This window comes from Megalobrama amblycephala, linkage group LG7 (assembly GCF_018812025.1).
Source record: "Megalobrama amblycephala isolate DHTTF-2021 linkage group LG7, ASM1881202v1, whole genome shotgun sequence".
Taxonomy (NCBI): Eukaryota; Metazoa; Chordata; class Actinopteri; order Cypriniformes; family Xenocyprididae; genus Megalobrama; species Megalobrama amblycephala.
The window spans coordinates 49,441,695-49,456,104 of record NC_063050.1 but is presented as its reverse complement, the minus strand read 5'-3'; the positions used below and the strand labels follow the sequence as shown (position 1 = coordinate 49,456,104).

The window sequence follows — 14,410 nt, the reverse complement described above, 5'->3', positions numbered from 1 at the left end:
CTATTTTTTATTTTTGTTGTAAAGTTGTTGCTTGTCAGTGTGTTTTCACTCTTATGTTACATACAGATTTTAAAATAAGTAAATAAATGAATATAACTATATATACATACCAGTAAAAAGTTTGGAAACATTACTATTTTTAATAGTCTCTTATGCTCATTAAGGCTGCATTTATTTAATAATAAATACAGAAAAAAAACAATAATATTATTACAACTTAAAATTATGATTTTCTATTTTAATATACTTTAAAATCTTATTTATTTCTGTGATGCAAAGCTGAATTTTCAGCATCATTACTCCAGTCTTCAGTGTCACATGATCCTTCAGAAATCATTCCAATATGCTGATTTGATACTCAGTTATTATCATTGTTCAAAACAGTTGTGCTGCTTAATATTTTTTTGGAACCTGTGATACTTTTTTCAGGATTCATTGATGAATAAAAAGTTAAAAAGAACAGCATTTATTCAAAATATAACTATTTTCTAACAATATAAATCTTTACTATCACGTTTATCAATTTAACACATCCTTGCTGAAAAAAAATATTAATTTCTTTCAAAAAAAAAAAAGAAAGAAAAAAAAATTACTCACCCCAAACTTTTGAACGGCACTGTATATTGTTATTAAAGATTTCTATTTGAAATAAATGTTGATTTTTTTTTTTTTTTTTTTTTTATTCATCACAGAATCCTGAAAAAGTATCACAGGTTATAAAATAATATTAAGCAGCACAACTGTTTCCAACATTGATAATTGATCATCATATTAGAATGATTTCTGAAGGATCATGTGACACTGAAGACTGGAGTAATGATGCTGACAATTCAGCTTTTCATCACAGAAATAAATTATATTTTCAAGTATATTAAAATAGAAACACATAATTTTAAATTGTAATAATATTTCACAATATTGTTTTTTTTTAATGTATTTATTATGAAATAAATGCAGCCTTAATGAGCATAAGGGACTTCGTTCAAAAACTTTAAAAATAGTAATGTTTCCACACTTTTGACTGGTAGTGTAACTATAATAACTAAAAAGTATGGATTTATACTGGCTGTGTTTAGGTGCATTACTGATGCTATAATTAACCATATCAGTTTTATTATAAGACATCATAATTAAATGATATGCATTCTAAAATATTTCACAAACTACACTTATAATAACATTAGGATAAGAGCTAGGCTTTGTTTTTACTGATAAGAAACCTAGCCTACAGCGCAATCTTGATGCAATCTGATATAGCTTTGTCTGCATTCGACATATCCATTAATTATGAATGAAAACAACAGAATATTTAATTAATCTACTCAAGTGCCAAAATTAAAAGGTTGAAGTAACATTTGCAGCATGCAGATGGAGAATTGTAAGATATCCTTTAATCATAAACATTAATATAATAACAGAAGACATTATTATTTTTGGGAAGTTTACACGCATAAGGTGCTAAAACTGCAACTAAATTCATGACAAAGGCATTTTTCAAATAGTATCATAACTCTTATAAGCCTATACATGCAGACTTTTTGAACTCAAATTAATAATAATAGTATAAAAAACTCATATTTGTTCTTAGACATTTCAAAAATGAATTAGTGAAGATAAATGTGTTAAAACTAAAATCATCATTTCATTATTTCTAGAGATGCACCGATATATCGGCCAATAATCTGTATCGGCCGACAGTGTAAAAACAGCCAATAGTCAGGGCCGATATATCCTGTCAATCAAAAGAGGAAAATGCACCGAATTTGTGCTTTGTGTAAAGAAAATGCTAAGAAACAGTTTGATGTTCAATATTAAAAGTAATGATATGAATAAATAACATAAATAAACAATGATTAATTATTAATTATAATGAAATTATCATTGATTTAAAAGAAGGTATAAAAGGCAGAACCCCCAAACTACTGTTATCGGTATTGGCATATATCATTCTGAATAATCGGTATCAGTGGAGAAATTTAGTATCGGTGCATCTCTAATTATTTCCCTTCTTACTTTTTTCCCTATCGCTGCCTATTCATCATATTATGCTGACAAAGCTTGATGTTTGTAGAAGATTTTCTTGGACTTGTTACATGAACTATCTTCATATTGCTTTTATGAAGATCAGTCAGTATAAACCGTTTTAATGAATTATTTTAACATAAAAGGATTTCATAAATCTTCCCTAACATAAGCTTGGTCTTTATCAAAAACATAAAACTTCCCTGACGCCTGCTGGTCAAATAAAGCTACTGCAAGATGCGTCTTGATGCTACTACGTCAGAGAGTTTCGGAGCCCAGCAATCAAGTATGAGATACATGGAGCAACAGCGAAACCCAAACGTTAAAATTAAGTGTAAATACTACTAGAAGGTAAGCTATGTTCATTTAAGAGAATATGTCTTAAGGAAACTGTTTAAAATAAATATTTATATAAAAATGTTTATATAACTTGTCAATATAAATTGTATTTAACGCAATGTTGAATAAAGTACACACAAATATATAGGCTATATATTATGCTTATATTTGCTTATTGGATTTCATATATTAGTAGGCTCTGATATTAATAGGCCTATTCATTTTCTTTAGTTGCTGTTTCTTGAATATTGGCATGAAGTGTGTTTACAAGAAACATATATTTACACCATTTTGTAACCTTATTTTTCGACGCGGAAGTAATGTGTTTGAATGTACAAGACTTCCGATTTATTAGCTGCTATGGGGAAATAACGAGAAGAATATCAAAGTGCACTAAACTGCAAAATTGTTTGGCTACAAACCAGCATGTTTATGGACAATACATTAGAATAATATGATAAGAAATAGTTAATATCAAGAGAGCTGTTTTGTAGCTGGAAGCAAATGACATCGGAAGCCAGACGTATTAAATGTACAAATGGCCGCGCCCGCTTTTACCTGAAAAAATAAAGTGGATAGGCTAATGTCAGCGAGGACTGGCGGGACTCTTCATGTGGACTTTACTCCTGTGACCACAAGATGGCAGCCAAAGCTCGCCAACTGGCATTGTTGAACGACGATGTATTACGGCTTCTCGGACTCGGACATAAAGGTTCGGAAATTGACTTATGTTTATTTTTCTTTTTGTGTCCCAGTCAACCTTCTTCTCCTACCCCGATACATTCGTCGCAGTGGACCGTTTATAGCTAAACGTCGGAGGCGTCGACTTAAAAAGGTCCAATCTTTAATTAATTATATTACATTTGGAAGGCTACATGTCATTAAAAATAGATAAATAAACTACAAAAATTAGCAGCGCAAAGAACTTGTTGCTGTTCTTTAGCCTACGTTTTATTCGTTCTACTTATAGACTAAAGTCTTCAACTGCCTTGTGCCTTGATCATGTCTTTTTTGTTTGACTTCTTCAACAGATCTCCCTGTTGTACAAAGAACATCCACTGGGAGGCGTTCACGTAATTGCAAAACATAAAACGACTTGATGGAAAAAAAAAAACGAAAAAAAAACGACACCTTTCGGCTCACATTCAGCTGGCCCTCATTTGTTCAGTGGATTACCTCTGTTTTTATACATAGTCATACATAGTAAGCTATAGGCCTAGATTCAAATGAATTTATTAGCATGCGAAATGGAAAATAATAATAATAATAATAATAAAATAAAATGAAATAAAAATATGGAATGCAATCATGTAGGCTGTAAAGACAATGCCGATCATTGAACTCTGGCTTTTAGACAATAGACTTCACTTTTATTCAGATCGCTGATTAAGCCAATATCAATCTAATAGCTATTTAAATTATTCTAGATTAATTAAAATAATAAAGGTATGTTCACCTACACCAGATTGCAACGTCATGTAGCCTAAACCCCGTAATCAACATTATAATAATAGCGGCAGATTTGCTGATGTGATCTCAAAAATCAAAATGCCGCTTAAATTTATTTCGTTTTACTAAACTGCACATCTTGAAACTTTGCCTTTTACTTTTATGACGAAGTAAACTTCAAACAACCTGTTTTGCAAAACTTAAGTTAAACAATGAAAATAACTGAATGTCCGATACAGTAAAATCATTGGCAATGCAAATGTTATGTTATGCAAAGATTAATGATGAAGCAGAACGAATAACAAAAGATGATGAAGCATCACGTCTTTCTTCAAGAAACTCTCACCTTGTAAGCTATTTCGTCGGTGAACGTCCTATCGTGTTCATCCTATCGTGATCAAACCTACATTCAATAGGAAGATTCAGAATTATTTAAGATATTTTATATAATCAACATCTTAAAAGACAACTTTAGACATTTGGCCCCCCAGCCTTTTGCTGTGAGGAAATTAATAGGACGTGGTCTTGTTATCTAGCCTTTATTTATTTATTTAGCCATTTTCTTTGATTTGACGACAGGTGTAAAAGTTGCTTGTTACCTTCTGGTTAAATGACTACTGGCTACAACAAAAAGTTGAATAAAGTGAAAATCCGAAAGCTTAATTCTGCTCACATTTTCTTTGCGGAAAACATGTCCCATTAAGTAAAACATCCCTCTTAGCGGTTTCTACGTGTTAATTTGAAATGCGACTGGCATTGTTTCACATTGATTTATTTTGCAAGACAAGGCGTAGTTATTCTTGTAGGCAGCGGTTGATTTTTCATACTTTAATCAAGGCAATTATGCTGTTAGCTAATTGGCTGAAACAGTTCTGAAAAGCACAACTAAAGCAAATATTAAAATGGGTTAAAATTCACTGGCGATTTGTGTACCTGAGCAAAATATTTAAATGCCTGATCAGAATTGGTAACCATTGGTGTCGCGCGTGTTCCCAGTTTTTTTTTTTTTTTTTAAACCCCGAATACCCTATTGTGTTGTCAAGTTCTCGCTATATGAGCGCCTATTTAATGTAGAGTAATTAAATATCCCGTGCAACAGAGCTATTCAAGACCGGACAATATTTCAACCTGTCCATAATGAAATTAAAATAGTTACAACTTCGATTTCTACATGATTTTCGAGACATTTAGAGAAGGGCGTGTGTATTACATTCAATAATACGAGGTGCGGCCCGTTGCCACATTCATCATCCCATTACTGTACCCAATCCAGGTCCGATACGTGAAGGGTAAAATGAATTACCGACGTTAAGTCGTCAATAAAGTCATTTCAGTAAATGGTGTCTCAGATGACTCCGGCATTATTCAACGGGCTTTATCAGCACTGGGGAAATTACGTCGCCTCTACACCTCATGTAATACGGCCCTGCTTACCTTGATAAAGCGCCCTGCCAGCGGCTAGTGACAGTGCTTTTGACCGGCTTTTATTCACTCGCTAGTGATGAACACCAAGCTGATCAGGCGGAATGGGCGCTAATTAAAACCTATAAATTATCTTTTGCAGCCCCTCTCAAGACGTCGCATGCAGCCGAGATAAGAGCTGGAGTGCTAATTTACCGCCTGAAAAGGAGCGTGCCTCACAATGGCTACTTGGCTCAAATAGCATATTGATAGTGTCCTAATTAGAAATTTATTAAGTACCCACTCGAGCTTTTCGAATAAAGATTTCAACCCAACCTGTTTTATATGAATAAATGCTGCATGTAGTAAAATTCCATGTTTGCACTAATTGTTATTCTAAATGTTTCTATGTGCGTTCCTGCTTCATTCTTTGACGTATAGCATCTAGGTTTATTATTTTGCATAATTGCAACGGAGTTTGAACATTTGCTTACATTTTTTAAACCATTTAGCCTTGTTGTGATTTATTCTTTTTCCTTTTTAACTATGCTGCCACATTTTCTTGATCCATTTGTGAATCATTTTTTTAGGGATAAATTTGTAATTTCATGCGAACGGCTTGTTAAAACAGTAAACTGTCTATTGTTTTATACACTGCAAAAATACAACCCAAATGTGTTTCATTCATCTAAATTAACACGCTTATATTCAAGCCAAAATGTTATTTAATATGGCTGGATCAACATGATAAGGTTACACCAGCAAAAGTGTGTTTAATTATGGGTAAGGCCAGGTAGAAATAATCCTTAAGGAAGGCTAACAATTGCAATTGAATTACCACTTTTGACAGTGTATACTCTGGTTAAAACGTTTCGAATGCAGAATATTAGTAGACTTACTAATACTGTTGCTTTATGATTATTAGGTAAATTATATAGGCTACCTTATATGACATTATATATAAAGTACACCTATAATATTTTGAATATTTAATATAGGCCCTATAGCCTACATTACGGCATTTAGGCTACTACAATAATTGCGAACTTTAATAGAAATTATTATTATTTATCTAATTATATGGTCATTTCTGTTTCTTACAACCTTAATTTCTTTCCTTTCTAACCTTGTCTCAAAGAATAATAATCTTGCTCCAAATTTTGAAGGCTCACCCCTGTTTTCTTGCACTAGCTCCGTCTATCGCCTAACGATCTCAGAAAATAGCTATTCGCGATGTTATTAGTGTCTAGTTTTGACAAAAAAAAAATACAACGAGCAACTAAAATAATGAATTATCTGGCTGCAGTGTCAGATCTTTTCTGTCAAAAGCCAATGCCGATCCAGAAACATCCAGTCCTCATTAGAGTGGATTTCCCGTTCGCCAGCTTATTTGGTCTTGGAAATCCATCCATTTGCATAAGATTGTAAAATTCTATTGGACATTCTCTTCTTGTGACACCAAGGATGTTGGTACCCCATTGGTCCACTGCACGTGTGTCTCGCTCACGTGCTTCCGGTTAAGGAAAAAAGTATGTGAGGGGCACAGTGATTTTAGAAAGAGTTTGTTAAGCGCGAGCTGTCACACGGGGCAGCGAGTCGGGGACTGCGGAGCATCGCGCGATGTATTGTCTGACATGAATAACGGGTGTGTTTTGACACTTGAAACGCCTCGATCGCGGAAAGCATTCCGATGCTATGACAGTCGCTTCTCTTAAGGTATTTCGTATACCTTTATTTTAACACTATAGACTGCATTCTTGTTTGTTCTTATCCGGATACCGCTCTTTGCAACAAGTGGAATTTTGGAGTGCAGACCGCGATCCAGCTGTCATGGAGGAGCAAAAGGATCAAAATAGTCGTGATTCGACTGAATCTGAGAGCGTCTCGCTCTCACCCAATATACCATCTCCTCCGATTTTACCTCACCAGGCTGCGCAGCAAGCCCACAGAACCACGAACTTTTTCATCGACAATATTCTAAGGCCAGATTTCGGCTGCAAGAAAGATCTTGGGAGTAGGGACCGGGCGCAAACCTCGGGTAGGGAGAATGTTAACCCTATGGTAATAAGGCCGTCGCATAATAGCAGCCTTTGCCAGGATTCAAACTGCAGTAGTGACAGCACTTCTTCGTCCTCGTCGTCTTCGCCATCCTCAAAGCAGACCTCGGCAAAGCTTGTTGAAGGAAATGGAACTACCACAGCAAGGTACGGGGAGAATACGACGCCGATAATGGTGGTGAACGCTAACGGGGGAACTCCGCCAGTTAAAGAATCGCAGCCTTTACTATGGCCTGCGTGGGTGTACTGCACCAGGTACTCGGACAGACCTTCATCTGGTAAGGCGCTAGTTTCTTAATTGCACTGTATAATTCACAAACAGCGACTGAGTTGCACGCGAAAAACTTTTTTTTTTTAGTTGAGTTCGATTTTTTTTTTTAGTGCCTTTCAATTTCACTCGTTTTACGCAGCGTGTGAAGCTGTCACTAATAGCATTCAGCAGTCTTGATTTGTTTTGAGGCATGAGCGAACAATTGTCACTTAGGCCGCAAACCAAACTATACATTTTGTTCACTCAAGTCCTTTCTGGAGAAAAAGAAAATATGCAAAGTGCGTTCATTATGTAGTTCAAAACATCACAATTATAATTCTCATCGCGCTTTAAATTTCTAGGAGTTTTCTATACAAAATAACTGTAGCCTGCTATAAAAACCATCTACAACCATTGACAATAAGGGGAATAGTAGGCTACGTTACTGTGGTAATGTTAAGTAGCCGATAGATAATGTGGAATAGATAATATGTATCGTTTAATATTAAGATAATAGTAATCTGTTTGAAATTATTCTGTCTTCCCAGCACGTTGATATTCATAATAACAACAATAACAAGCATATCCTTTCACAGTAACATTTAACGTAGGTGTTAATTTGAAAGTAGGCCTATGTCAGTACAAACAGCTCTATCTTAATGAAGGAAAGATAAGAGGAGGAAAGTGCCGAAATTTAATCAACCATTATTTGTGGCGTTCTTTAAATCCACGATGACTTTGTGCTGCTGGCTATATTTGTAATGAATTTATGATATCGATATTCAATAGATATTTGCATTTGCATTGAATTGCTATTTGTATTAGTTAAGGGTCAGTTGAATGGATGTTTTTTTTGTTTTGTTTTTTTTTCTGTTATGAATCGCCTTACGTTAATCACACCGTAAAATGTGTTCAGTTCTAGACCTGCCCTTAAACCTAGTGTAATCCCATTTCAGAGATTTTAAATCATTTGTTTTACTTCAATAAAGCCAGTTTGTTTAGATGATACCACACGAAGTACATTTTTATGTAACGAAATATTTTTACACTGCATACCTGACACAAAGTCAGCTGGGCTGTTGGAAAAGATGCTTTGATTGACTTCACTGATTGACTTACTGATTGAGCTATCAGGCACTGGACTTTCACAGACGGCAAGCAGAATTTCGATCATCTGAGTGCAGTTTCCTGAAGGAGAGGCTTTGGGTTCTGTTTAGTTGTTGATCGGTAATGCAGAAAATTGTTTTCTTGACGTGCGTGTAATACCACACATGCGTGGTGATATTTGCTTTGCATAATATGCTGTTAGTAGGTCTTTAGCTTTTCTTTTTTTATTATTATTATTTTTTAAATTGCACATACTGTGCATGAATGGGTTTGGATATGAGCTGCATTATTCATGTATATATAAAAGGTAAAAAAAAATTGTAGAACAATAACAAGACAGTTGATGCAACGGAGCAAAACGTACAAATGTAATATTAAAATATAATTTCGGCTCCTATTCAGGACAGTACAGTTATCTTTAGCAATTAACACAGCTCGTCTGCAGAGGTTACAGTGTAATAGTTTTTTATGTGCATGGTCTTAACTTGCATTTAAAAAAGGTTTCATTCGTTTGAAATTTAGTGTTTACATCAAAAATATAGTTTATAATATGCCTGTTTTATAGAGAGGCCACAGAACAACAAAAACTGATTAATCTATCGATTTTCTTTTTGTGTGACTGACAATAACGAGGTGATTTCAAACTTAACTCGATATGCTATTGTTGTGGAAAACAGGGCGAATATGCTGATGTGTCGACACGTCATTTTTTTTCTAATATGCTGGTAGTAATAATACTATACTATAATATAATATAGGCCTACATTTAATTTAAAAAAAAAAAAAAAAAAACTGAATAATGAATAATCGCTTTTGTTATAATTAGCTGACTCGCGCAAAGGCTCGTCCGGATTTCCCGCCATGTTCGCTGGGTGTAAATTCAAGTGACAATCGAGGACTGAGGCCTACATGAAAGCTTTCATTGCACGTTTACATATGAATTGGTTATAATTAAATATCTTATTAATTAAACTGTACATATAAAGGCTACAGCTATTATAGTTTGTGGTTTAGAAATATAACTGACTAAACTATTATTTCGGCAGCATTTTCTCGGCCTTTTGGCAATTACGCATGTCTACATGTCAGCTGAGGTCATTTGTTTTACCCAAACACTCATTGCAAACAGCTATTGTTTATTCAGCAATGGAAGAGAAAGGGCTGCGTGGTATGAATTCTTTATCGACGTTTCTAAATAGAGCGCAGCTGAAATAGCTTGTCCAATACGGAAGTGTCAGGTAGGCCCTCATGTTAACACCGCATCAATCGGTTCACTCACCTGCCAAGGCATTCTCTGTCAGGTGTGGGTATGTAGTGTTTATACTGCTTTATGATATTTATTTCTTCGTTTTATTGTTGTTTCTACACTAGGCCCAAGGACACGAAAATTGAAAAAGAAGAAAAGCGAGAAGGAAGACAAGCGACCAAGAACCGCTTTCACGGCTGAACAGCTGCAGAGACTTAAAGCCGAGTTTCAGGCGAATCGGTACATTACGGAGCAGCGGAGACAGTCGCTGGCCCAGGAACTCAACCTCAATGAGTCACAAATAAAAATCTGGTTCCAGAATAAGAGAGCCAAAATAAAAAAGGCCTCTGGCTATAAAAACGGCCTCGCTCTTCAGCTTATGGCTCAAGGACTCTACAACCATTCCACAACCACAGTTCAAGATGAAAAAGAAGATAGCGAATAAAATGGCCCGGCATCCCTCCTATAAAAGGCCATGGACGCTGACCCCAACAAAAGTGATTTTTCATATTTTTTATGAATCAAATGAAAAGGAAATGTCTTCGAGTTCTGCGAAGAAACGAAGATACGATATTTAAACAAATTTCTGTTTATCATACAGTATATGGACATGCATCTAAATACGAACACTATGAAAATTTATATATAGCCAAAACTGTAAGATGTGTATATTTAATTCCAGGTAAGGGGATGTCTATATTGCTCCTTACTTGCTGAATATTTCTAACGTTTCTTCTCCTTTCCCAATGTGGTTGCTCACCGTTTCAGTAGGCCTAAATGTCAGGCTTGTTAGAGTTTTTGTGATAGCCCTGTCTCTTAAATCCCTTATCTCACAGTTCTTCAAATGCGTGACTGAACCAACGCTTCAAGCCAAAGATTTTAATATGTTCAGATGATGTTGTCTGAAATAAAAAAAGGTAGAATGTGCCATTGCTTTTTTTTCTTTCTTTTTTTTTTTTTTCTAGTTTACAAACCCCTAACATAATTACACGATCTGTAGCTATTTAAACGCTACGATGACTTGTCGTTCTCCCAAACCCCTGAGAGATTTTTGTTTAATAAATGTATCACAAAACGATGCTTTTCTACGCTACTGTAATTTGTTTGAATGAGGCAGTGTGGATACACTAAAGTAAGGTGTTTTACGGATAATGTATTGCAATTTTTATGATGGCAGAAATTATAACATAGAAAGAATTTTCAGTCAAAAAGTCAGCTAGTTTGAGACAGAAATAACATCTACATTTTCTCATTACTACTTTTGATTATTCTATATAAATGTAATTTGTATGTGCCATTTTGATACATAACATGGAAACAAAATTTAAGAGCAGCTATACGATATATAACGATATACTATTTGATCCTGGCTGATTATGTAGATCCCCTACACAAATAAATAAAAATATAGGCTACTAAAAAAAAAACTATACTAGTTTTCCAAATGAAAGTATATCTTGGAACGCATTTTAATTTAGGCAAGATAATTGGACTGCATTCAATCTTTATGACGCCAACAATCCAACTATTGACTTAAAGAAAAATTCTGCGCATGTCAGTGGTAGACTATTGTACACATGTCAAAATAATTGTGCTCTGCGAATCTTCCAGAATTAATTAAATGTAAGAAGAGGCTATATCTGATTGATCTTCCATCCTATGGAACAGCATCAGACATGTAGCCTACAGATTTTTTCATGTAAAGGCCTACTATTGCATGCGTTAATCTCGGTATGCTGGATTCGATTTTAGGAGGCTATCAGAATTTGCATCAACGTTGGCCTATCTCATGTGTTTGACCGCAAGTTATTTTAACGAACTGTTTGAATGTCGATTACCAACCATAAAAATTGTTTTCTCATGTTGCCGTCACACATCTGACTCCTTGCGATGACAACAGCAGTGCAGAAAGCGCTCGGCGTTTGGCTGCGGATTGAAGTGTCTTTGCGAGGCAGTGTGCAGGAGTCTGTGTTCTAGGGATCAAAGAACAGATTCAGCAAACTCTCCCAACGAGGTTAAAAGGTCAAGCTGAGCAGTCAAAACAAAATCATGGATGTTTAAAAACACTACATTCTCTGAACAGTCCGTGTATTATCTTAAACCAAAGCGCATTGAGCATTGCGTTTCAAAGTAGGCCTATAATAAACGTTTTGAGGGCAATAAAGAATCTGTCGTGAAATTTTACTTTAATAAAGGTAGCTGGCGATATGTAAGCCGTAAATATTATTATAAAATTATTTGGGTGAATAATAAATTTGTTTTTACGTGAAACGTATAGCCTAGGCCCAATGATCAATTTTTTTACAATTTATAATAATTTTAACCAGTGCAAATAACATAAATTATATTTGTAAGACTCGCATATAACTTCTCTTATTTTTGTAGATATAATGCATTACGTTCAATGTACGTGCATATTTTCACACACAAGTTTGACAAGTGAATCATGACTAAAACAATACAAGAGGGGACAAGAAATCAGTCTTAGCTAATGTAAAATGCTCTGTCAGGTAATGTTTGGGACGAGACATCATATAGGCCTATTTAATTATGGTTCATTCCCACAGTTACTTCTGAAAGCTTACTCAATACTAAAATATATTATAAACAAGACTCGACATCAACAACGATAATAATCAACCGTCAATGTTTACAGACACTCCGGATTTATGGCAACAACAAAATATTTTTCTCTTTGTCAGCAGGCCTCGCCTTTCTAGAATGTTTCGACTTAGCGATGTCTACAAACAGAGCGAGTTCACATCAGAAGTTTATCATCATTTATTGGTTAAAATAAATTGTTTTGGAATATTCTATGTTGTCAGTAGTTTGTGAAAAAAAAGGAATTACAGCTATTTTGTCTCCATGTTAAGAGACTGTTGCCTATATAAGATTACGGGACTGGTGTTGTGCTGGTGCTGTTTGTTCTTATTTTTTGGACTATTGTTACAAAAGTACTGCCACAAATCGTTTCTTGTCGAATTCCCTATTTTCTTTATAATATTGCTTGACAATTGTTATTACACGACAATAAGATTACCAATTTTTATCCTTTCAGTTTATGAGGCATTTATTTTGGGACGTGATCTGAGATATGGAAGCTAAGAGCTTGGTTATTGTCATTAATGTGTTATGGCGACAACGGTGACAATATGAGAATGAAAATGATTTATTACAATATTTTAGAGTTCTAAAATTTTACGAAAAATTACAGAAAAACAGGGAGTTCAATTACTAAATGAAATCTACCTTTTACAGTCTGGACAAGAATAATTCCTGCTATTCTTTAACGTCAAAAAAATCGTTGAATTAATAAATATTTTGCCTTCCCCGTGGAGTGTTTTGCCATGACTGGAGCCCGCAGGCGGCTTTTATTTTTAATTATTCTGCTACTAATAGAACTGCTGCGCATAATATTCAGTGGATTTAATTAACACACTCACATATAGCACAGAGAACCATTTCAAAAACACCTGTACATTAAATATTAATTGCCATAAACCGACTGACATTACTTATTTAAACAAGTTAGAGCGATTATTAATTTGCTTTCGTATGGACGAACAAATCTCCTGTGTTTTTCTGTTAATTTGAAGGGGCGTATATTTTAAGTTGTACAATAAAGAGCAAATGAAGTCCATGTCTTTCAGCTTATAGTGACCTTGCAAATGAAATGATAACAACGAGATATTCATTGTGAAATCTGCATTTTATTCACCGACCATCCAAAAATAAATCTTCGCAAGGCCCGGTTACATAGACGGGAAGTATTAATAGGCAACAATATAGATTCCCTCATTAATTTGTTTAAATTATACCTACAGTCTGGTGTTTTTAACAAATCCTATTTTATATACAATCGTTTGGGGGAAAGCCTTAATGCGGAGTAAGCTGTTCACACATCATTAAAATAGTAAAATATCCTTCAGTCGTTCAAATAATAAGCTTGTATCTATAGTTTTTTTTGTGTCACCATTTTGAGGCTCAAAATCAAGAGTAAAGTGCATATCAACCTTAATATAATTAAGGATGGGGAACTAGCTAGCCTAAGTATAAGACTGCGACAAACTATTTTTCATTGTTAGGTTAATTATATATTTACGCATACGTTTGTCAAGTTCTATACTGTTTATAGCCAAAAATGTTCATTTATTCTTGCTCGTGTTTATTTTTATCAATAGCTGTATGCTGTGGGCCAAATAAATGTTCAATCCACATATCTACTGCGAGGACAATAATTACTGACATTACCTTGTTAAAATATATATCACTCATTTAAAAACGGTACAATACCGCCTTGCTTCTTCGTTCAGCAGGTGCTTCGCTAAAACAAAAGCTAACTGAGATCGGCGCGTGCTCGCTACCCTCTGCCCTACAGCTAACATACAATGTAGGCTATTTAATATATATGCAAATTAAAGCAATAAAAGACGAAACTATGGAGATTATTTAGCAGGGTAGCTGCAAACGAAACACTAGAAACTTAGAACTTCAGACAAAGGTAAGAGAACGTTAGCCTATTTTCAATGAAAAATAGGA

General features: G+C 34.6%; 1 protein-coding gene across 2 annotated transcripts; it reads left to right on the top strand.

Moving 5' to 3' along the window:
- The first annotated feature begins 6,303 nt into the window (after positions 1 to 6,303).
- On the top strand, positions 6,304 to 10,798 carry en1b (engrailed homeobox 1b). 2 transcript variants are annotated; one of them, XM_048197965.1, is made up of 2 exons: positions 6,304 to 7,546; positions 9,985 to 10,798. In XM_048197965.1, exons 1-2 carry the CDS (start codon positions 7,042 to 7,044, stop codon positions 10,314 to 10,316), a joined length of 837 nt encoding a protein of 278 aa, XP_048053922.1. In that variant the 5' UTR covers positions 6,304 to 7,041; the 3' UTR covers positions 10,317 to 10,798. The 2 variants fall into 2 exon arrangements, with proteins under 2 accessions (XP_048053922.1, XP_048053923.1); XM_048197966.1 differs by having other exon boundaries at positions 6,309 to 7,546; positions 9,997 to 10,798.
- The last annotated feature ends 3,612 nt before the right edge of the window (positions 10,799 to 14,410 follow it).